Below are 24,441 nucleotides of genomic sequence, written 5' to 3' on the forward strand. Positions count from 1 at the left end.
AGACAGCAAATGATTTCCATAGCGACTTTAGCAAAGAGTCCAGTAGCACCTTTAAAACTAACCAACTTTATTGTAGCATAAGCTTTCGAGAGCCACAACTCTCTTCGTCAGATGTGTGGAGGGTATGAAGAAACTGGCCAGAGATATATAGGTGGTGAGAGGAGGGGGGAGAGGGTGCAGGGAGTAAGGGTCATGTAAATGTAAATAAGTTCATGAAAGAGGTAGAGCACACAATCCAGGCTGGTGTGACCCCTTCCCTCCATGGCAGAATCTGAATAGAATGTCTGATCTGAAAAATAAGAGTGATGTGTGTTTGACTATGTGTATGAGAAAGAAACACCTAGCAAACCACAATACATGGCTGAAGGATACATTCAACTCGCCATACCACAAGTTATATAGACTTATCATAACAGTTGTAGTTCACTACTCAAATTCTGGTTTCTAAAAAAAACAAATTTATACTCAGACAACCCAGTATAGCACAATGGTGCACTACAAGGGGTATGTATTTTAGGGATGTACACCGTAACTTTACCGTAACTGCTTATTCTTGGGTAGGATATTACAGTTTGGAAGTCAAATCTGTGTGATTTTTCTTTGGGACCATTATTTCCAATGGGGAATCTATTCAAAAGGCTGGGGCAGCTGTTTAGAAAAATAATGGAACAAATTTACACAGAACACAGTCCTCACTCTAATCGAAAGATCTCAAAGTTTAAAAGAAAACTGAACAAAGTGGGTCACTTGTCCAGACTCCCAAATCTCTCTATTGATTCCTAAAATGGCAGCAGCCTAGCAGGCGAGCTCCTGACAGGCATCAGCATTTTAAAAAAATTGTATTAATTTCATTTACCTACTCTTACAATGACAGACTGACAATTTAAAAAATTACCCTTCAGCTTACAAAACTCTGTTTGTCTTGCTTCCCTGTTGTGGTCTGTTTGTTTAACAAAGGAAGGAGTGAAATCAACAGCTTTCCCATTATTCTCTATGGGGGACATCAAGGCATGGAGGGGGCTGGGAAGGCTGTTTTTTCAGCCAAACGACACCAAAATTTCAGGGAAGTGTACATTAAAGACCACCTAGTTTTCAAGCGAATTGGACCAGGAATTACAATTATTCAGCCACTGGTTCCTCCAGGCTTTCTATTTTTATTTATTTATTTATTTAAAACATTTATTAGCAGACTTAGTGCTGTGCAGGAAGGCAGCTTACAATATAAATAACATAATCATGAAACAATATTTTCAGAGGGAAATCCCCACAAAGGAGTAGGGATAGAGAAGGCAGCTCTGTGGCTTGTGATTAGCTAGGAGTACTCTGTGTTCCTCCTTTGTAAGGATCTGATTGAAAGGGAGAAACGCTATAGTCCAGGAAATCAATAGATTCAAAGAAAAATATGTGTTCACGCTGCATGGCCAGTAAGCAACAGAACTTGATAAAAACACAGATTTTGTGGGGGAGAGGTTTTCATAATTTCCAAGCATCTTGGTGTTACTGTTCTGTAAAACCAAGGTAATTATTCAAAACAGCAATTTCTGTGTATATCTTTGGTTCGGGAATTTCGTTATGCACGAAAGCCTTATAAGCATACTAAGTTGTAGACACTGATGATTTCAAAAAGGTACAAATGCTGGGAAAGGACCAAGTTTCATAAGGAGTTAAAGAAAAGTGAAGAAAGCCAGCAGGGGCAGGAAAAGTGTTTAAAATAGTATTGGTAGAAAAAATGCCCTGTACTAGGAAAAGGGTCCCTAGAAACTTTAATATTTAATATATTTCAGAAATTTCAGTTTAAATCATCTCTCAGTGATCTCTCTGGCTTTCTACCATGGAAATTAAAGCAAAATCAGAAGTTACCACCAGCTGCTGAGCAAGTTGAACCATTTATTGGGGAATCCAATTTTTGTTCCCATGGAAACAAGATATCAGATGAGGAAAAAATAATAACTGTATTCAGCATTTCCTTGCCTCTATTTTGCAACACAGCTATCAGAGAAATGTCACTGACAGCAGCAGGAAGCAATGAGTAAGAACATACTTGTACATTTCAGGACAAAGCTGGTAATGGTTGAAATCTGACTGCTTAGTTCAATGGCCACTATAGGTTGATAGCTTCAAGGTTGATGGGCTCCATAGAATAGCCAAAACTGTCCAAATGTAACTAATTACCTCTACTTAAGAAAACACACATGAAGAGGGAACTGGCAGACCTCACCATTTGATGCACGGAACATGGAAAGGCATTATTTTTGAACTTTGGTGAACCTTGGTGTATAATCCAATGTTTCAAGGTCAAACATTCCAATGAAGAGGTTTCAAATGTCAGTCACCAAGAAAAAAGCAAGCCCCCAAGTTTCAAATCCATATAACTAAAATTGCTTTGATTCTATGTTGGCCTACTAAAATAATTTACTCTGCCATATTTGTAAGTTTATTATGGTCGTATTTTACCAAATAAATGTTACTGGACTGCTCGATTTGTTCTGTATTCTTATGCACTATATCAATTGCACAGTTAAGAGTTTAATATATTCTGTTGAGTTATTACATTTGCAACTAAACTTTGTTAGTTACTGGTTTTGTCTTCTGTTTTTCATACTGAAGTCTAATTAAAACACAGTGGGATTATGATATGCAAGGAATGCAATTCTTGGGAAGCCACTGTATCCCTGACTAAAGCAAGTGCAATATTGATCAAGAAACAGACTATAACTTCAAAACGTTAAAAGACAAATCTTGGAAGCAGCAGAAATGAAGAATATCATCACAAAAAAACTAAGACAAGTGTTAACTGGTACTAATTTTGAATAAATATAAATAACCATTGCTATAAGTAACATACATTGGGGAGAAATATCTAGAGAAGGCTATCATGTGAACAAGAATGTGAAAATCAACCTATTAGAAAAAAGAATCTACTCTTAGATGCAACTAGGAGCATCTCTCGTCTTCGTATTGGCAAATTTTCCTTTTACAATAATACATTACACAGTTCACAAAGCCTTAACAAAATTAAACATAAGTGAATCACAAAGAGCTGCCAAACAGGCTCACCCAAATGAACTTGTCACATTTTCCTGATGGCGAAGGTGAACAATCTGAAAAGACAACACCTAAAAGACAACACCTAACACTGGAGTACTGATGTCCTACAAACATTCTGAAGATCATCAGAAGATGTGTTGAAGAATAGCAACAGAAGGAATAGTGAAGAATGTGAGAACAGGTCAATTTGTTTTGATACGACAATTTTTAAGTTAGTCAGTCCTGGAAAAGTGTATGAAGTTTGGCAATTGCATTCCTAACCATGCTGACCCCTGTTCTTTAACCTCATTTGTGCCACTCAAATAACTGAAACTTATCCTACCTCTATGACACTTTTATAAACACATCTTCCCTTCCTTATCAGGTCTCCATACACCAAATCATCTTCCTTCAGAAAGTGTCAAATCATAATTAACTTTCTTTTTTTAAAAAAATTATTCAATAAGCTCACAAACATAGAAAATAGACTACAACTGTACAATTATCTAAATCATGTATCTACAATCATCCTCTTCTACAATTGTCTACAATAATCTAAATCATACTGTAATGATTTTATGTGTATGTGTGTGTCTTTAAATGCTTGGTGTTGTGCAGATGAAGAGTGGAGGTGAAAAAGAGACTCTCTGGTTTAGGCAGGCAAGCTGTGTGCAGTCTGAGTGTGTCTCTGTATTTCTGAGAGAAAACATTCATTCTACCTAAAGCAGACAAATTGTTGTGCCTGAAAGAGAGAAAAAGGGGTTTCTGGTTTAGACAGGGAAGCTGTGTGCAGCCTGAGGGTGTCTATGCATTTCTGAGAGAAAGATTGGTTCTGGTTTAGACAGGCAAACTGTGTGTGCACCTGAGAGAAAGTCTATGTATATTTGAGTGAATGACTGATCTATCTGAAGCAGGCAAACTGTGTGCAACTGAGAAAGTTTATGTATCTGTGTGAGCCCATGTAAAGAAACTTTAAGAACTGAGAACTATCTTTGAAACTATCAATCTGAAGTAATAGCGTGAAATGCTTCTTGTAAAAATAAAAGTTTATTTTGTTTTTTTTCCATCCTAGAGTATATATTATTCTTATATTCCATTCCTTTCCTCAGGGCCACATAGTTCCACGAAGGAGCTTGACGATTGAGCATGCTATTAAAGGAGAAATTTAACTATTTTGGAATATAACTCCTGGTGGCAGCAATCTACTCAGAGAGAGTAAGAAGAGGGTTAAAGGCAAAATCTAATTGAAAAATAAAGAGGGTTGTAACACATACATAAAACATAATCATCTAAAATATACTAAAGAAACATAAAACAAATTACAATAATTTAAATCTTATAGTTATCAGTCAAATCGTATATTTATATAAAACTTGCTTTTATATGGTCTTGATTTTTCACTTCTATTTAAACATCTTTTTTCTATGGTTTTTGTGGATTTTCCGGGCTGTATAACCGTGGTCTTGGCATTGTAGTTCCTGACGTTTCGCCAGCAGCTGTGGCTGGCATCTTCAGAGGTGTAGCACCAAAAGACAGAGATCTCTCAGTGTCACAGTGTGGAAAAGAAGTTGGCAGGTCATTTATATCTACTCAGGAGGGTTGGGGTTGGGCTGAGTCATCCTGTAAGAGTTTCCCAGGGTGTGGAATGCTAATGGAGGGAGGCTTCACTGTATCCTGAGGAGGTTCTTTTGCATATGAATTGGTGCTTGATGTGATAATCTTCTCTGCAGGGCTATTGTCGGGTATAGAGTGTTTTGTTAGCCTGGTGTTTTTCAGGACTGGAAACCATGCTCTATTCATTCTTAAAGTCTCTTCTTTCCTGTTGAAATTGTGCTTATGCTTGTGAATTTCAATGGCTTCCCTGTGCAGTCTGACAAAGTAGTTGGAAGTGTTGTCAAGTATTTTAGTGTCCTGGAATAGGATACTGTGTCCTGTTTGAGTTAGGCTATGTTCAGCCACTGCTGATTTTTCAGGATGGCCAAGTCTGCAGTGTCTTTCATGTTCTTTTACTCTTGTCTGGATGCTACGCTTTGTGGTCCCGATGTAAACTTGTCCACAGCTGCAGGGTATACGGTATACTCCTGCAGAGGTAAGGGGGTCTCTACTGTCTTTTGCTGAACGTAGCATCTGTTGTATTTTTCTGGTGGGTCTGAATACCGTTTGTAAGCTGTGCTTTTTCATAAGCGTTCCCATCTGATCAGTGATTCCTTTGATATATGGCAAAAACACTTTTCCTGTGGGAGACTGTTTCTCCTTAGTTGTTTGATTTATCCTTGGTTTACTCGCTCTTCTGATTTAATTTCATTTCATTGATTTTGTGTAAGTACCGATCCGTGTGAGTTGGTTTCCTGTAGACCTTGTACATCGGTACTTACACAAAAACTCCAATCACCACCCTCGACAGAAAAGAGGCATAATAAAACATTAGTAGACCATGCAAGACGGATATGTGAACCACACTTTCTCAATGAGGAAATTAATCATCTAAACCACGTACTTCAAGCAAATGGCTACTTCAGAAATGAAATCAGAAGAGCGAGTAAACCAAGGATTTGACCACCCGCAGCCCCCTGATTTCAGGCAGAAATCGGGCAGGAACGCTTGGTAGCCCCAAGAGTGAGTGATCTCGGAAGAGGGGGGGTTCTGAATTAAGGATTCCCTTTCTGCCTTGAGGTCCCATCGTGGAAGGGACCTATCATCTCTGCAGCAGCTTTTGGAGTCATTTAATTGGCACAGGACCTTCGTACCCAAGCTTCAGAAACGGATTTAAAGTAGAATTGAACAAAAGAATCAGTGAGTACAACCCAAGAAGAATAAAAGAAGTGAAGATTGCTATCTCCCCTAACGGACTAAATAATTAAACAAAGACCAAAGTATATTGAATTAAAGAGACAGATACCTAAAGCAGAGGAAGTAAGAAATTGATTGGGAGTGGAAATTGTGACTTTTTGAATATGAGAGCTAAAAACAGTGGAAAAGACGTTTTGTTTTGCACACCTGTGGTTTGAGAGATAACGACGCGGGGAAGGAGTGTGGGAAGCGGCTGGAAGATCGCAAGAAGCGGAGTACTTGTTAAAAGCAGCAAGCCGCGGCTAGAAGGGCAGGAAGTGTGTTGGGGGAGCAACGGAAGGAGAACAGAGGACCTGAGAGGAATCGGAAGTTCGCCATCTTGAGTGTGGGAAAGGCTGGAGACTTCACCATAGACTATATTATAGAGAAAAAACGCCTGACATTTTGAAGAAGAAGGGAAATTCGCCATTTTGAGTAAGGGAAGGTTGTGAATTTTACCGTAGACTGTACCATAGAGAAAAGACGCCTGGCATTTTGAAAGATATAAAAATTGGACTATTAATTTAAGATTTAATACGGGAGTTTAAAGTGACAGGTGAGAAAACGGAGCTGAGAAAGAGCGGATTCGTGGGGTGCCAAGGCAAGTCCAGCGATGGCAAAAAAAGATAAAGATAGAGACTGGCAGATAGCGATTGAAAGCTTGGACAAAAAAGTGACAGAGGGCAATAAAGAAATAAATGAAATTATACAAAAGACACAAGAAATGGTACAGGAATCGCAAAAGCAGATACAGGAGTCACAGCAAAATTTATTGAAGGATATTAAAGAGCCTACAAAATCTAAAGTGGCAGAGTTGGTGAAAAATATTGATGAGATAAAAAAAGCTGCAAAGAACACAGCAGAAGGTACAGGAGGTGGAACTCAGAACGGATGGTATAAAAGCATTAAGTGACAGGATGGTGGTGATGGAATGCAAAGCAACGGAAAAACAACTTCGTTTTAGAGCCGTTCCAGAGACAATGGCAGGATCAACCTTAAAGCAAATCACTGAAATAATAGCAGAATTTTTAAATAAGGAAAAAGAAGAGGTGGCAGCCAGTCTGGATATAGCCGACAGAGTGAATTCAAGATATGCAGAGCAAAAGAATCTATCAAGAGATGTTATTGTCCAGCTAACTACAAAGAGAATGAAGGAGGAAATTATTAGAAAGCATTTTGAATCCCCGTTGGTACTTGAGGGGACAAGGGTCAGAATTATGAAGGAGTTACCAAGGAGAGTGTTGCAGGAAAGAAATACAGAGATTTGACACAGAAACTGAAATCTATGAATATAAGATATAGTTGGGAAATACCTGAAGGTTTGAGTTTTGAGTTCCAATCTGTGAGACAAGTGATTAAATCAAAACATGCAATGGAAGTGTTCCTGTTGGAGAACGAAAAGGACTTACCTAAAACAAGTAGACTTTAAATATGGAGTACAAATTAATATCATGGAATGTAAATGGACTTAATTCACCTTCAAAACGCAAGGCAATATTTCATTGGCTTATCAAACAAAGATGTAATTTAATTTGTTTACAAGAAACCCATATAAGAGACCAAGATAATAAGTACTTACAAAATAAGAAATTGGGAAAAGAATTTGTAGTGGCAACAAAGCAAAAGAAAAGAGGAATCGTAATTTATATAAAAGAAGAATTGCAACCAAAGTTGATTGTTGGTGATAGAGATGGTAGATATCTGGCGGTGGAATTTGAGTGCAATGGGAAAAAAAACATTGATTTTGGGAATATATGTGCCTAATGGAGCAAAAGAACAATTTTTTAATGAAATAATGACTCAGTTGGATCAAATGACATATGATCAAGTGATTGTGGCAGGGGATTTTAATGGTGTTGTGGACTTACAATTAGACAAAAAAACAAGTATGAGTAAGAATAAGATGGGAAAATTGCCAAAGTCATTTTTTGAGCTTCAAAAACAAGAAAGCTTAGAAGATATTTAGAGAAAGCATAACCCAAAGACTAAGCAATATACTTTTTTTTCAGCAAGTCATCAATCACTGTCAAGAATAGATATGATTTGGGCATCTAAAGAATTAGCAGTATGGACTAAGGAAATGGATATTTTGCCAAAAATTAGCTCAGATCATAACCCTATGTTGTGGAGATTTGGAATGAGAAGGAAAAAACTGAGATGGAGATTAAATGAAGATCTCCTGTTATTCAAGGAGTACTGATAGATTTAAATGCCAGAGATAAGAAGAATAAAGAATTGAAATTGAAGGAAATTCAAGAAAAGATAACGCAAAAAGAGCAACAATTAAAGAAAAGATCAGGTAAAAAGAAATTGCAACATGAGATTAGAATGTTACAGGAACAAATAAAAGGGATGGAAAACAAGGAGGTGGAATGGGAACTGAAAAGACTGAAACAAAAATCTTTTGAAGGAGCCAACAAACCTGGGAAATATCTAGCATGGCAGTTGAAGAAAAAGAGAGAGAAGAAAATAATAAGCAAAATTATAGATGGAAAAGAGTTATTTGATCAAAATGCAATTGGGAGAGCATTTTATAAATATTATGCAAAATTATATCAGAAAAAACCTACTGACAAAAGGTTAATGGAGGAATTTTTTCTTAAAATGAAATTGCCAGAGGTGCCTAAGAAATTGAAAGACAAGTTGAATGCTAAAATTACAGTAACAGAAATTATGGAGGCAATACAAGCAACGAAAGTGGGAACGGCGCCAGGACCAGATGGAATTACGGCTAAATTTTACAAAGTATTGGCGGATGAATTGGTACAATTGATGCAAAAAGTAATGAACGCAATATTAGAAGGACAGGAAATACCGGAAATGTGGAATGAAGCTAACATCTCACTGATACCGAAAGAAGCACAGGATTTAATGAATGTTAAAAATTATAGACCGATATCTCTGACTAATAATGACTATAAGATTTTTGCAAAAATATTGGCTGAAAGACTTAAAACATGGTTGGTGGAGTTTATAGCAGAGGAACAAGCAGGCTTTTTGCTGGATAGACAAATAAAAGACAATTTAAGAGTAGTATTGAATGCTATAGAGCAGGGGTGGCCACACTTGCTTAATGTAAGAGCCACATAGAATAAACCTGAGATGTTTGAGAGCCACAAGACATGATGCACTGAAGTGAATTCAGAGGAAGAGGCAGGTTTGGGGGAGGGCCCTGAAATGACATCACAGGAAGGGGTGGGGGTTTGCCACAGTACGCTGGAAGTGATATCATCAGAAGGGGTGAAGCTTGGGAAGGACTACCACCTGACTTTTGACTTGGAAGTGACATCACAAAAAGTGATGTCGTCCTTGCAAGGCACCACCTCCAAAGTATTCTGGCTCCACCCCAAAGACCCCAGGTATTTTTTTTGTTGGACTTGGCAACCCCAATGTTTTATTGAAAATAGGAAATACATGGAAAGGAACAAGGAAGGAAAAAAGGAAAGGGAGGGAGGGAAAGACATGGAAAGATAGAAAGGAAGAAAAAGACAAAGACATGGAACTTCCACCCATGCAAAAGCACCCCAGCACAGGCTGCGCTTCACGCCATGAGTGGCTTTTGGCAGCTGTGCACTTGCCTACTTGGGAGTAAGCTGGCAAGCAGGAAGTCCTGGGTCACCTCTGCCTTGGCGCTTCCTCGCCGCTTCTTCGCTCGTCCCTTTCCCCTTCCCCCCAAGTGCCCTTCCCGGGTGCTCGCTGCAAGCGCAGGGCTGGCAAAGCTTAATGCCTGCAGAGGAGTTCCCAGCATGGCGAGGGAGGGTGGGCTGTCCTCAGCCCTGGCCCGCCCCTTCCTTGCTCCAGCATTGGGAAAGAAAGGGGAAGCATGCTGAGTGCATAGATTGGGAGAGCGGCTGTGGGAGGAGTGAACTTGCAAGCCTCCGGGAGCCGCCAAATCTCCAGCACTAAACTCTTTACCAAATAGCAGCTGTGCTGTGGGTAAAAGCTAGTTTGGTGTAGTGGTTAAGAGTGGCAGGACTTTAATTTGGAGAAGCGGGTTTGATTCCCCACTTCTCTGTTTGAAGCCAGCTGAGTGACCTTGGGTCAGTCACAGCTCTTTGGAGCTCTCTCAGCCTGACTCACCTCTCAGGGTGATTGTCCTGAGGATAATAATAACACACTTTGTAAACTGCTCTGAGTGGGCGTTAAGTTGTCCTGAAAGGTGGTATATAAATCAAATAAGGCCTGAAGAGCCACATGCGGCTCGCGAGCCGCCATTTGGCCACCCCTGCTATAGTGTACTATGATAAGAATCCAGGAAAAAAAGTCGTTTTTTTCTTTGTGGATGCAGAAAAAGCTTTTGACAATTTAAATTGGGACTTTATGTTTGCCACAATGGAAAAGATGCAAATGGGCAAGATGTTTATTCAAGCTGTGAAGGCAATATATAAAGATCAATCTGCAGCTATAATTGTAAACTCTGATATAACAAAAAAGTTGGAAATAAGTAAAGGAACAAGACAAGGATGTCCACTCTCCCCATTGTTGTTTGTGATGGTATTGGAAATTTTACTGAGGCAGATACGTGAAGATGATATGATAAGAGGCTTGAAAATTAAAGGATTTTCATATAAAGTGAGAGCTTTTGCCGATGACATCATGGTGATAGTGGAAGATCCAATCTAAAATATGCCAAGATTGATGGAGAAAATAAAAGAATTTGGGGATCTAGCAGGATTCTACGTAAATAAGAACAAATCAAAAATAATTTGTAAAAATATGACTAAGCAAGAACAACAAGATTTAATAGAGATAACGAATTGTGAGGTGGTCTATAAAATAAAATATTTAGGTATTGAGTTGACTGCGAAAAATATTGATCTTTTTAAAAACAACTACGACAAATTATGGCAGCAAATAGATATGGACATGTTGAAATGGAATAAAATGGTTGAGTCGCATTGCTGTAATTAAGATGAATGTACTTCCGAGGATAATGTTTTTAATGCAAACAATACCAATTGTGAAAGATAATAAGCAATTTGAAAAATGGCAAAGGAAGATTATGAACTTTGTATGGGCAGGGAAGAAGCCTAGAGTTAAGATGAAGGTACTATATGATGCCAAGGAGAGAGGCGGACTACAATTACTGAATCTGCAATTGTATCACGAAGCTATATGTTTGGTCTGGTTGAAAGAGTGGATGTTATTGAAAAACCATAAACTATTGACGTTGGAAGGATACAACAAACTTTTTGGATGGCATGCGTAACTGTGGTATGAGAACATAAAAGCTGATGCTATGTTTTTACATCATTTTGTGAGACGGAGTTTATTTGCGGTTTGGAAAAAATATAAAAGATATTTAGATGAAGAGACTTCAATGTGGATTATACCAGCAGAAGTTGTAAGCCCAAAGGTGGAATATGATGGAGAGGAGTGGAGGACATATAAAGAAATTTTAAGCGTAGATTGTGATATATACTTAAAACGAATGAAGAACTGCCGTTTCAGTATGGTTGGTTTCAATATAGACAAATAAAAGACTTATATGATACAGATCGTAGAAAGGTAGGATTTAGGGCTAAGAACTCGGAATTAGAAGAATGTTTACTTCAAGAGGGGGAAAAGATGATACCTAAAGTATATAAAATTTTGTTAAAATAGTTTACAGAAGATGAGATAGTTAAAGTACAGATGGTGAAATGGGCAATAAATTGTAATAAAGATATACCGATGGAAGCTTGGGAAAGACTGTGGAAAAATACTATAAAAATTTCAACATGTACCACTATAAGAGAAAATGTGTATAAAATGATGTATAGATGGTATTTAATGCCAAAAAGGTTAGCAAATGGTAATAGTCAAATGTCAGATAAGTGTTGGAAGTGTAAGAAACGTGAAGGTTCTTTTTATCATATGTGGTGGGACTTGTGAAAAAGCTAAACAATTCTGGGGGGAAATTGTAGAGGTTATATCAGATATCTTACAGAAAAATGTGATTAAGAACCCAGAATTGTTGTTATTAAGTATGAACCTAGAAGAATTTGATAGAATGGATAGAACAATGGTGTTCTATATGATTACTGCAGCTAGGATGTCCTATGCACAGTTGTGGAAGACTCAAGAGATACCATCAGTGGAAGATTGGATTTTGAAATTACTAAATATGGCAGAAATGGACAAGCTAACAAGGAAGTTGAAAGAACAAGATACCGCGGAATATGCTATGAGTTGGGAGAAACTTAAGAATTATGCGGGGAAAAAGTGGGACATGAAAGGCAAAATGTGGTCTTTGGATAGTAGTTAAGAGGGGAGAAGAGATCTTTACTTTATATTGGTTAGAGGTGAAAATATGAATAGTATATAAGTAAGAATGATATAGTATATTTTATATTATAATCTTGAAAGTAATATTAGAGAGACTTATTATAAACAGTAGATATAGATATGTTATACTACATATTATAATTAATTCGAAATTAATATTATAGGAGATAGTGATGTAGTGTAGATGAAGGGAATGGAAAACTGTTGGAAGTCAACTGAAAAGGGGCGGGGGGAATGGGTGGGAGTGATATAATGTGATGGATATGGATATTGAATATTATGATTTGTGTATACTGACCCATCCAATAAAAATTTTGATATGAAAATCCTATTACAACACATAACTTAAAATTGAAGGACAAGGACAAATATTTCAAGATCTACCACCAAATATAATTTAAAAAATAAAGAATTTGGAAGTCATAACTAACTTTCAATATGGACTCCAGAATTAGTTTTTTCTTTAATTTCCGGGTAACAGACCACTTCAAAGTGTTGACATGCAGCCTCGAATTTATTTTCAGGCTGACTTTACACCTGTTCTAGACATTTGTGATTCTGATTCCAGGACTGAAACTGAAGAGAAGACATCATCCTGGAAATAAAATGGGAAGAGTAGCTGCCAAGAGTTGGAAAACTTTTATGTATCCCAGATGCAGAACTTATCTTGGTTTGCTCCTCTGTGGCTTCCTTTGCCAGTGGAAGGTAGTATGATTTTATCCAATTCCACTTCCTCCCTGCAACCCACATGCCTCATAGTATTTTGTCCATAGGCTCCCTCAAACCCCAGAATCAGCTTTTCAAAAATCACCAAAAGCTGCTGTGGGAGGCAGAGTAGATAGAAATGAACAGTGCATCTAGTTCACAGGAACCAAGATAATGTATTTTATGGACTTGTGAATGGGATAGTGCAGAAGAGTTGATCTGGGTTCCTCAGTTCAGAACAGAGTCGAAGGCCATCTTCCAGCTTTTTTTCCCCCAGAAGAACAGCTTGTATTAGTTGAGTCCATTCAAAACTCAGCTGAGTAGAGTTCACCCATCACTAAACCTAACCTATTTTACATTGTGTACACTGCCATAAGCACCTTGGAGGAGGATACAGACAAATTATGACCTGTAAAATTCAAGTAATCTTAAGATTATTATTATTATAAAATGTAATTAACAAACATAAGCACAAACTTATTTTTCAATAGGTGCTTGCAAAAGTCTCTTAGACATACTAGCTTGGTATTTTGTTCTCTGAACCCATCCCCCTGAATGCCTAACAAGCAGAACTTTGCACATACACATTTTATATCAACTTTCAAATTCAAAGCAATCTGGATAGCACACTAACAAACAGTTGCTTCTCTCAGAAAACTACTTTTCAGATCCCCCCAAAAAAGATTATACTGCAACTTGCCTCTTGTTGCCAATGAAGAAAACGAAATAAAGAAGAAATTGAAATAAGAAGTATCAGATGTTATGAAACAATCCCAGATAAGCTTGATCTTAGGAGAACTGACTGGACTGCCCCTTTATCTACATACTATCTACATCTAGACTTTATAGCATCTATGTCTCAATATTATTATTATTTTTAATCTACGCCGGACCAGGCAGTTTGTCCTGTACCTCTCAGTCACTGACTTAACTACAGCAATCCAGGCAACGGTCATCTCTAGGCTGGACTACTGTACCTCACTCCATGTGGGACTTCCCTTGCGCCTGACCCGGAAACTGCAGCTAGTTCAGAATCAGGTTCAAGGTTTTGGTATTAACCTACAAAGCTCTATGAGGACTGGGACCAGCGTTATCTGTGAGACTGCCTCTCCCCATACGTGCCCCAGAGGACACTCCGATCAGGAGAGAAACATCTGTTGGTAGTCCCTGGCCCCAAGGAGGCCCGCTTGACCTCAACCAGAGCCAGGGCATTCTTGGTCTTGGCTCCAGCCTGGTGGAACTCTCTGTCCACTGAGACCAGGGCCCGGCTGGATGTGTTATCATTTCCCCGGGCCTGTAAGACAGAGATGTTCTGCTAGGCATATGGTTGAGGTCAAACTTGACCTCCGCCAGCTGAAAAAATGGAGAAGAATAAAATCTGAATCCCTCCCTACTAGGGTTGTCCACCTCCTTGTCAAGTTATGTCTGCTGTTATTGATTGCCGCCATCTGAATGTATATTTTTAAGTGCGAAGTTTTTAAAAAATCTATTTATGATTTTAATTGTATAAATTCATTTTAAATGTGTTTTAAAATGCTGTAATCCGCCCTGAGCCCTTTGTGGGGCGGGTGGAATAGAAAGCCAAAGAAAATAAATAAATAAATAATGCACCTATAATAAGAATGCAAGGATGCTACTAGATAGTATTAGAGCAACTAGTCACAAGAAAAACAGCAGCCACTCAGGGGCCTTGGGGACCCTATATGGAAGGAAAGGCAGCACAGAAATCTTTTAAATAAATAAATAAAAATAAAGTCCAGATAACAGACTCAGCTTACATACTGTAACTAAAACTCTAATGCATCAAAAACACAAGTGTTTAGGCACTGAAGATGTTCCTGACTCCATGCAAACACCAAAACGTGACTGTAACCTCTCTATGGCTTGGATCCTCCAGCTCAGTCACATACTGGCATGCAATGTACCCCACAAATATCCTATACGTCAGTTATACAATCTATGAAAAACTATCCCAAAGATAAATGCCTGTGCAGGTATTATTTAAGACAGCAAACTATGAAAACACCATGTCACTATTAACATAAACAAAAGAACAGTGTAATAAAGAAACTAGTAAACTAACACAATTCACAGAGGGTTACCTAGGGGCAGCACAAGCAGCAGAGGCCATTCTGTGAAAATACATGTGTATAAACAGAGCCAGAAACCTATACATTCATTTATAACATCAGAACATATGGATGTTGCTCATATACTAATTAATTAATCTGGGTATTATTAAGAAGAAGGTAATATCAATCTCTGCAGCACACAGAAAGATCCAAAAATGACCTGGAGTTTGTTCCATTGTAAGCACATCTGAAATCCACAGAACGGCTTAGCTGCATGACAACGAAGACTCTCTGATGGTCTGCACAGCAATTATACTTACTTGAATCCTCCCATCGGAGAAGATGCAGTTTCCAAGCTGAATAATAGAGAAATCCCAACACCAGAAAGAGACAGAGGGCTAGTAGCAGGTTACGCATAAACACCAGTAGGCCCATCTTCATATGGGATTAGCTCTTCTAAAAGACCTAGAGGAAAGAAACCATTTTGAGCCTTGCATATTTCTAGTCAGTTAACTCATCTTCTGTATACTATCTAATGTACACATGCATAAAATATCAACCAGCACATATACATCCCCTTTCTACTATTCATATTACCCAGGCACTATTAATCATGGATACATACCAATCCTACATCTCTCATATAGAAATAAGTTCCACTGAAACGAACTAGAAATACTTCCAAGCTGATAACTGTAGATAAAATCAGAGTGATGCACTTCCAAACCTCTAAATATTCCTAGGAAATATTAACATCAAGTAAGCCAGCTCTTGACTGGATCACTATGTTTCGGAAACCTAGAGGGAAATCCTAAGCAGAGAAATCCTAAGCTTAGACTGGAGTAACTCTGCTTAGGATTTCCCTGCTTGTCTTTCAGAAAAGAAAAAAAAAGCCTTCATTTAGAACTACCACCAAGACTTCAAACAAAAGTAAACATTTTTACTCTCAAAATTCCATGGGACTTGATAAATAGCATTAAATAATTAAATATACAAATAACTTTAAAAATCCTCTTAAACTACAAATTTTCTTAGATTAAGTCTTAAACCAATTGTCTCTTGAACTATTTATATTCATATTGCTAATAACTATTTAATATCAATATCATTGTTGCATTTTCAACATCCAAAGTACTTCAGCCATCTTGCATATCTCACAGTTATGGTAACAAAAAGCAAAAATTAACTGGAAATTTTTGAGAGTACTGAAAAAACTTCTATGAAAGATTTTCTCTTTTGAAATAAGTGAAATGCTTTTAAAGGCAAGGTGGGAATGCTTAGGACATACACAGCTCTTAAATCCAAGATGCATTTCTGCACCAAAAAGGTGCAAATGAGTAGAGCAGCTTGTTTCAATTCATGCAAAGTTCAAATTTTCCAAAGAGCTGTATGAGGATAAAAATGAAGGCTCAGAAACAGAATTTTCAGAAAATGATTAATAATAATAATAATAATAACTGTACCAAGACCACGGCAATACAGCCCGGAAAACCCCCAACAACCAATAATAACTGTGCTTATATACCGCTCTTCTAGACAGATTAGTGCCCCACACAGAGTGGTGAACAAAGTCAGTGTTATTATTATCCCCACAATACAACTGGGGCTGAGAGGAGTGGCTTTAACCCAAGGCCATCTGTTGCACTCACAACAGTAATGGGATTTGAAGAAGCAGAGAGCTGATTTGCAGTCTGATGATTTAACCACTATGATTCTGATTAGACAATTGAGGTGCTGATACTTTTATTTTTATGTGTGACTGATTTTCTACGTAATAAAATGGTATAAATTGTATGCAGTTACTACACCACTGGATACTTCAATGTTTTAAATCTTACAAAGTTTAAGTACATATCAAAATATGCTATTAGTTTTATTGTGATCCTGTGAACTTCTTTCTGTCCGAATAATGTACTTTATGTTATTTACCACAGAGCTTGTGTTATCTGTTTAAATCCTATTTTTCTTCTTTTCAGAGAGCAAAAATTAATTAATACATGTTGCAGGGGTAGTTTTAACTCAGGACCCTGATGATAACAGTGATCTATGAAAATACCTTTATTCAGAAGAACAGAAGCATGTGCAAACCAACAGGACTACAGGTCCACAGGACTACAGGTCCACAGCAGTGGATTTAGCATCTTTAAGCTAGCATACAGTTAGCAGGAAAGATGTTAAAGGTACCTGTCGTATACTTTTTGCAGACAAAGGAACTTTTTTTAAAAAATAAACAACTTTTATTAATTATAAAACAGAAACAATAGCAATAAACATTAAATAGCAAATACACGGAGCAGACAAAGGAACTTTGAAAAATAACTTGCGCATGACAGAGATAACTTTTCTCAATTTGCTATCTCTTGAGCCCTAGATCATAAACTCCTAGTTCTCAGTTTCCTGTTTATCTGACCAAATTGTCCATTTGATTTATCAGTAATTAAACCTTCTGCTCCTTAGCACTTCTGTGTCCTGCTTTCATAGGGCACCCATAACAGAACAGAACATGGATTGAAAGCTTTGATGTCATCACACTGAGTAGCTCGTAACAGGAATGATGTTAGCAAGGCATGTTTTAACAGAGCAAACATGATACAAAGAGAAATAGTAAATAAGGGATTCGATTTCGTTTTCTCAGCCATGCCGGACGCTCCTCTCGGCTGGTTCGGGAGGAAACGACCGGGCACCCTGACCGGGCGGCTGATCCGCAAGGATTAGCCCCCAGGACTCCCAGGGAGGGAGCCAGGGTCCGGGACGCGGCAGGAAGAACTCCCCGAAATCAATGCGGGGGGGGAATTGCCCGTTTGTCCCTATGGAGGCCGGCAGATGTGCGCGGCGCCTCAAGTGCCGCCGGGCAACGAGAAACGGCAAGTAAAAGAAACAGGCGGAAGCCTGTAAACAAGCGAATCCCTTCTGTTCTACAAGCGTTTGTGAAGGAGAGGTTGATCTGAAGAAGACTCGCTCTTCCCCTTCGTGGAGTTCCAGAATTTTGTTGGCGCCCCCCCCCCCCCAAATGGCAGCAAAGAAGCAAAGTCCCGCTCTCGGTAAGTCAATCTCGGCTACCTTGCAGAAAGGGGAGTCGCTCGAAGAGTTGGTGCGCAGGGCGGTGGTGGAAGCCATAAAACCCTTTGTTGACAAGCTGAACGAAACTGATCAAAGGGTGGGCTTAATTGAAAGCGAGGTGAAAACCATTAAGGCAGCAGCGGGGGGGGCAGAAAAGTCTGCTCTGGAAAGTGCGTCACTTGTGAAGGCTACAAAAAAGGAGCTGAAGTTGGTGGAGAACCAGCTGAACGGGCTACAGGTGGAACGAACGCAGACAATTTTGCGTCTCCAAAACGTGAAAGAGGAGGAAAATGAGGATCTGTGGGATTTGGTCTCGGAACTACTGGCGACACCCGCGAGGACGACTAAAGAAGAGGTTAAAAGCGCCATTTTGGAGGTCCGTCGGGCTTCTTCAAAATATGCAACAAAGCGACAGTTGCCTCGTGAGATCATTATTGACTTTTCAACTAAAAAGATTCGGGACACCATCCTATATAACTCATACAATGCGGATTTGGACTTTATGGGTTTGAAAGTCAAGATTTTGAAGGACGTTCCATTTCTAGTCCGGAAACGGCGTTTTAAATATAAAAAGTTTGCAGCTCTTCTGAGGGACCATGGAATAAAGTACAAATGGTTATTCCCGGAAGGAATATGGTTCAGATATAAAGATCAGGCCTATAAGATATTATCAGAAGATCAACTAAAGGATTTTGAGAATAAAAACCCAGAACTCTGCTGCACCAAGAACGAAGAAAAGGAGGAGCCGGAGGGGGGGGAGGAGGAGGAGGAGAGCATCGCAACAGCAGTTGCACAGAGAGAATTGCGTCCGGGACCTAGAAGGGGGAGGAAAGTTTAATCAGAATTTGAAATGTTTATTTTCTGTATGATTAACCACTCCATCATTATTCTATGGAGCTATTTTTGTATTATGACAGTATGAAGGGAAACATTGAAGTGTAGTGTTTAGTGTTTGTAGTTCATTCCCCCCCCTTTTTCTTTTTCCACCCCCCTTTGTCCCTTCCCTCTCCCCTTTCCTTGTGATAGTCTGGTGTAGTATTTTGTAGTTATGAAAAATAAAAAAAAATTATTAAAAAAAAAAAGAGAGAAATAGTAAATAAAATGCATTACTATAAGGCTGGCCACATTAATGTGCTAAGATGTGTGGGTCTGTAGGTCAGCGGATAGGCAAACCTATCCTGGCCAAAGGGCACTCTGCTCCCCTCATACTCGTAAATGATTAACAATGCAAAGTTTCTCTCAGCTACGTGCAGTTTCGCTATTCCTGTCAGTAACTGGTAACTGGATGTCAGCACAGATAAACATTTTGTCCTTGGTCATCAGTCCTTGTGTATGCATGCTATACTTAAGTAAAAGAGCCACTGCCTGGCTAGAGGAAGACTAGCCTTCGCAGACTGATGCTCAGAATCTCAACCCTGCGTCGTGTCATTCCTACAAGTGGCGCAGCCGAACAGGGACTCTGCTCACCAACGCCTGGCATAGGTCCCTTGAGTGCACTCCTTCGTCGCTGTCTCAGTGACCCCTTCATTGGTGAGTATGGGAGGACAATTTTCACATGCCCAGAGCAGGCAGGAACTCCGGTTCCTGGTTCAGAAGTCCAGCGGGACCGTGACTTCTAGTCAACTTCACTCCTTGTTTCAGGAGATCAATAAGTTGTGCCCCTGGTATCCTGAGGAGGGGTCTCTCTGCCTCAAGGACTGGGAGAAAATCGGCCGGGTTCTCCATGCCCCACCACGAGCTCATGTAGAATTGTTGCATACCTGGCATCACTGCAGGCATGCAGTGGAGAAGTTTACACCCGTTCTAATTGCTCAGTTGTCCAGGGAATGTCCACCAAAGTATGCTGATGTGCAATTGCTTCCTCCAGCACTGCTCAGCTCTCCCTCCCCTCCACAACCTTCTGCGCCCCCCGGTAAAGATTTTAATCCTCCACCTTCCGCTGGAGGAGTCCCAGGGCGGCTTGTGAGGGAGGTACTGGAATGTGAGCTCAGGCAGGCAAAATCCAATGATGTGGCAGAATTAACTGAAATGCTTGCTATCTGCCCAGTTCATCTTAACTGACCAGGTGGATGCTCAGGGTCGCCAGATTGTGGAGTATAAGCCTCTCTCTTATCCTGTTCTTACTGAGTTAAGGAAAGCGAGTCGAGATATGGGATTGCAGAGCAGTTATGTACAGGGGATGCTTGAGGATGTCATGCGTAATCATACCCTAGTTCCAGAGGACTGGAAAACCACAATTCACATGCTTTTAACTCCTGCACAAAATGTGGTTTGGGAAAGTGAGTTCCGCCAGCAGTGTGTATTAAGAGGCGCCAATTCTGGCGAAGCTTACACTACTGAGCAACTCTATGGGGCAGGAAATTTTAGTGACACCAATCATCAGATAATTTTACCTGCTGCCACTCTGGAGGTTTCTTCTAATTGTGCCTTTCGTGCTTTTCAGCATGTCCCCTCCTCTGGCAAACCCTCACAAACCTTTTCCAGCATTCGCCAAAAAGCCGCTGAGCCTTACACAGACTTTGTTAATCGCCCGCAGGAAGCCCTCAGGCGTCATGTTGATAACACTGAAGCTCAAGAGGAGCTGTTACTTAAGTTAGCTAAAGAAAATGCTACCTCTGAGTGCCAAAGGGTTATCACCGGTCTGGGGAAAAACCCGGAGTTGGAAGACATGATTAGAACTTGCCAAGATATAGGAACTTCCTCTCATCAAGCCTTTTTGCTGGCTGCCGCTCTCCGTCAGGGTGGGAAGCCTGGGGGGAAATGTTTTAACTGTGGCAAGTCTGTCATTTTAAAGCAGAATGCCGGGCTCCTGGGGGTGGAGGTGTAAAACGAAAACCTACCAGCCCAACTGGGAAAGGAAAGCCTCAAACCACATGTCCCAAATGCGGCAAGGGGTTTCATTGGGGTAGTGAATGCCGCTCGGGAAACCCCCGAGCGGGCTTGCCTCTGGCCCCAGTCCAAATAGAGGCAAGTCTAGGCTAGACTCCTTGCCTGCTTCTACTATTTTCAATTCCCCAAGTGCCACTAAAGGCAGTGCAGGGATTGATCTTTTCCTACAAGCTGATCTTACTTTCCAGTTCCCCGGAGAAGTGCAAATTGCACCTTCTCAGCTCTCTGGTCCTTTGCTTCTTGGCCATCTGGGCCTGATCTTACCTCGCTCCTCTAGTGGAAAAAGGGGAAGCTTTGTAGTCCCTGGCGTTGTTGACTCTGATTATGAAGGAGTCATACAAATGCAACTGTGGACTAATTTACCTCAAACCTTGCCTCAAAATTCTGCTCCTGCTCAGTTAATTCTTGTCCCCTATGTCTTGCCCGCAGGGGGAGCCGACCGTGGGCATGGCACGGGAGGTTTTGGGTCTACCTCCGCTGATTCACTGGTAGGGCTGACTACCACTATCTCTTCTGCTCGCCCTCAGCAACATATTTTTATCCAGGGCCGTAAGTTTAAAGGTATTATTGATACTGGAGCTGATGTTACCGTTCTCAGCCGCTTGCAGTGGCCCCCTGAGTGGCCTTTAGAGGCATGTCCCAGTGTTTGGGGTGTAGGGGGCAAACAGGGAGCTCAACAAAGCATACATTTTCTTTCTGCTTCTCTTCCTGATTCTGATAGAAGGGTGCAGTTTCGCCCTTATGTTCTTGATATTCATGTTAATCTGTGGGGACGAGACTTGCTAAGCCAATTTGGCACTGTTGTCACAGTGGGTGAATGAAATGTCTCCCACTGCTCTCCCCCTCAAGTGGCTCACGAATGAGCCAGTGTGGATTGATCAGTGGCCTCTTTCTTTGGACAAGCTTTCTGCTCTACACTCTTTAGTTTCTGAACAGCCAGCCGCTGGTCACATTGAACCAACGACTAGCCCATGGAACACCCCTGTTTTTGTCATCAAAAAGAAAAGTGGCAAATGGCGTATGTTGCATGACCTCCATGCTGTCAACGCCTGCATTCAACCTATGGGTCCCCTGCAGTGTGGGACTCCAAATCCTAATCTTATTCCTCATGATTTTCAATTACTTACTGTAGATCTTAAATGCAGAGAAGTTAGCCGTGTTAGTCTGTGGTAGCAAAATCAAAAAGAGTCCAGTAGCACCTTTAAGACTAACCAATTTTATTTTAGCATAAGCTTTCGAGAATCAAGTTATAAAATTGGTTAGTCTTAAAGGTGCTACTGGACTCTTTTTGATTTTGTAGATCTTAAAGACTGCTTTTTTACAATCCCGCTCTGTAAGGCAGATCGGGAGAAATTTGCCTTTACAGTGCCGGTGGTTAATCATCAGGCTCCCACCCAACGTTACCACTGGAAGGTCTTATCCCAGGGTATGTTGAATAGCCCCACTTTGTGCCAACATTTTGTTGACAAGGCATTACGCCCTTTTCAGGAAAAGCATCCACAGGCTCTTGTCTACCATTTTATGGATGACATCCTGGTGGCTGCGCCCCAGATTCCACCAGAGTGGTTAGGAGACCTTACTCAGTCTCTCCACCCTTTTGGCCTTATTGTGGCCCCTGAAAAAGTGCAAGTTGTGGAGCCTTATACCTATCTTGGCCATCGGATGCTTCACTCCTTTGCTGCTCCGGTGGTTCCTTGCTTAAAGTTCCCGTTTCCACTTACTCTCATTGCTTTGCAGCAACTCCTCGGCGCCCTTAATTGGGTGCGACCTTATTTTTCTTTACCTACTAATCTTTTGAGTCCATTGTTTTCCTTACTTACTACTGCAAAACATCCCAGCGATCTTATTACTGTTCCCCTGCCGGCCCAGGCAGCTTTGCAAAAGGTAAATGAGATTTTAGCTCAGCAGTGTGTAAACAGAGTCCCTGCGGGGCTTGATGGCCTTCGCCTTTTCATCCTTCCCACTCCCCACACTCCCACTGGAGTTCTGGGAATACTTCATCATGGGAAAGTCTTTCTTATAGAATGGTTGTATCTCTCTCATGGCTCTCATCAAAATATTCTTCCATATCCGCATGCCACAGCTGATCTCTGTGCTATGGCACGAGAGTGTGCTATTGAGCGGACTGGTTATGATTTGCTGTCCATAACTATGCCCTTTCCTAAAAATGATTTCAATCACCTCCTGGGTACTTCTCTGCAGTTTCAGATTGCTCTTGCAGACTTTGTGGGGGAAATCCTCTTTCATTTACCTAAAGATCATCGCTTTTCTCTCCTCCAATCAGCACCTATGTTCCTTCGCTCTCTTCAGTCCCCTCAGCCGCTGCGAGCAGCAGCCACAGTTTTTTCTGATGGTGGCCGCTCCCGAGAAGCTATTGTTTTTCAGAGCGAAGGTCGCTGGATTACTAAATATTCTGCAAACCAGGCCTCTCCCCAGTGAGCAGAGCTTGCTGCAGCTATCCTCGCATTTCACACCTTTGCCCAGCAACTGTTTAATCTCATCTCTGACTCCCACTATGTTTGTAAACTAATTAGCTGTCTTCCCGGTGCTTATCTGGCACCCCGTATCGATTCTAACCTTATGGCTCTGTTCCTCACTCTAAAGTCTCTCCTTGAACTGCGTTCTCATCCCTTTCATGTTACTCACATCCGCAGTCATACCTCATTGCCTGGACCTTTATCGGAAGGCAATGCTCATGCTGATTCTGCTGTCCATTCTCTGTTTTCTGATCCCATCTCCAGTCATCAATTTTTTCACCAAAATGCCAAAGGCCTTGCTCAGTTATTTAATATTCCTCTGTCAGAGGACCAAGCCATTGTGTCTGCGTGCCCTCACTGTGCAGGTTTCTCACATGTCCCTGAAGGGGGGGGTCAATCCTCGTGGCCTAGGGCCCAATGCGCTTTAGCAAATGGATGTGACGCATGTTCCTGACCTCTCCCCATGGAAGTTTGTTCATGTATCTATCGATACCTTTTCTGGAGCGCTTTGGGCCACTCCCCAGCGGGGGGAAACTGCTTCTCATGTTATTTCCCATCTCCTCGCTGCCATCACTGTTTTAGGCCGTCCGCAGTGTTTGAAAACTGATAATGCCCCTGCTTACTGTTCTTCTACCTTTCAACAATTTTGTGATCAATGGAATATTTGTCTTTCTCATGGCATTCCCTATAACTCCACTGGCCAAGCTATTGTTGAACGGGCTAATCGTTCCTTCAAAACCCTGTTGCAAAAACAATTAAAACAGGGGAAATATAGAACCCCCAATTTAGCAAACATTACACAGCAAGTCCATAAAGTTCTTTTTACTTTAAATCAATTAAATTTCTCTCAAACCCCAGGAACCATGCCTTCTTCTCCCTATGATAGGCATTTTCAGGAATTACCACAGCTGCCCCAGCCGTTGGTGTTCTATCGAGCCATGCCTGACCAGATGTGGTTGGGTCCTGTTCCCTTAATAACCTGGGGCCGAGGGTTTCCTTCTTTTCTTACCCCTACAGGTCCTTTGTGGGTTCCAGCGAAGTGTGTCCAGCCTGCACATGGCGTGGCATCAAGTGACAACCAACCCGGTGCCCAAGATGGAAAAGGTCAGCCTGGA

The 24,441-nt window shown here is 40.6% G+C and overlaps 1 protein-coding gene across 4 annotated transcripts in view; it reads right to left on the reverse strand.

Annotated features, from left to right (window-relative positions):
• ST3GAL3 (ST3 beta-galactoside alpha-2,3-sialyltransferase 3) overlaps positions 1-24,441 on the reverse strand; it is a 459,765-nt gene that overhangs the window by 423,572 nt on the left and 11,752 nt on the right. For all 4 annotated transcript variants that reach the window (XM_054979381.1, XM_054979379.1, XM_054979380.1 and 1 more), the window contains exon 2: positions 15,221-15,365. In XM_054979381.1, coding sequence (XP_054835356.1) covers positions 15,221-15,341 — 121 coding nt within the window. In that variant the 5' untranslated portion in view covers positions 15,342-15,365. The remainder of the gene's footprint in view (positions 1-15,220; positions 15,366-24,441) is intronic.

This window comes from Eublepharis macularius, chromosome 5 (assembly GCF_028583425.1).
Source record: "Eublepharis macularius isolate TG4126 chromosome 5, MPM_Emac_v1.0, whole genome shotgun sequence".
Taxonomy (NCBI): domain Eukaryota; kingdom Metazoa; phylum Chordata; class Lepidosauria; order Squamata; family Eublepharidae; genus Eublepharis; species Eublepharis macularius.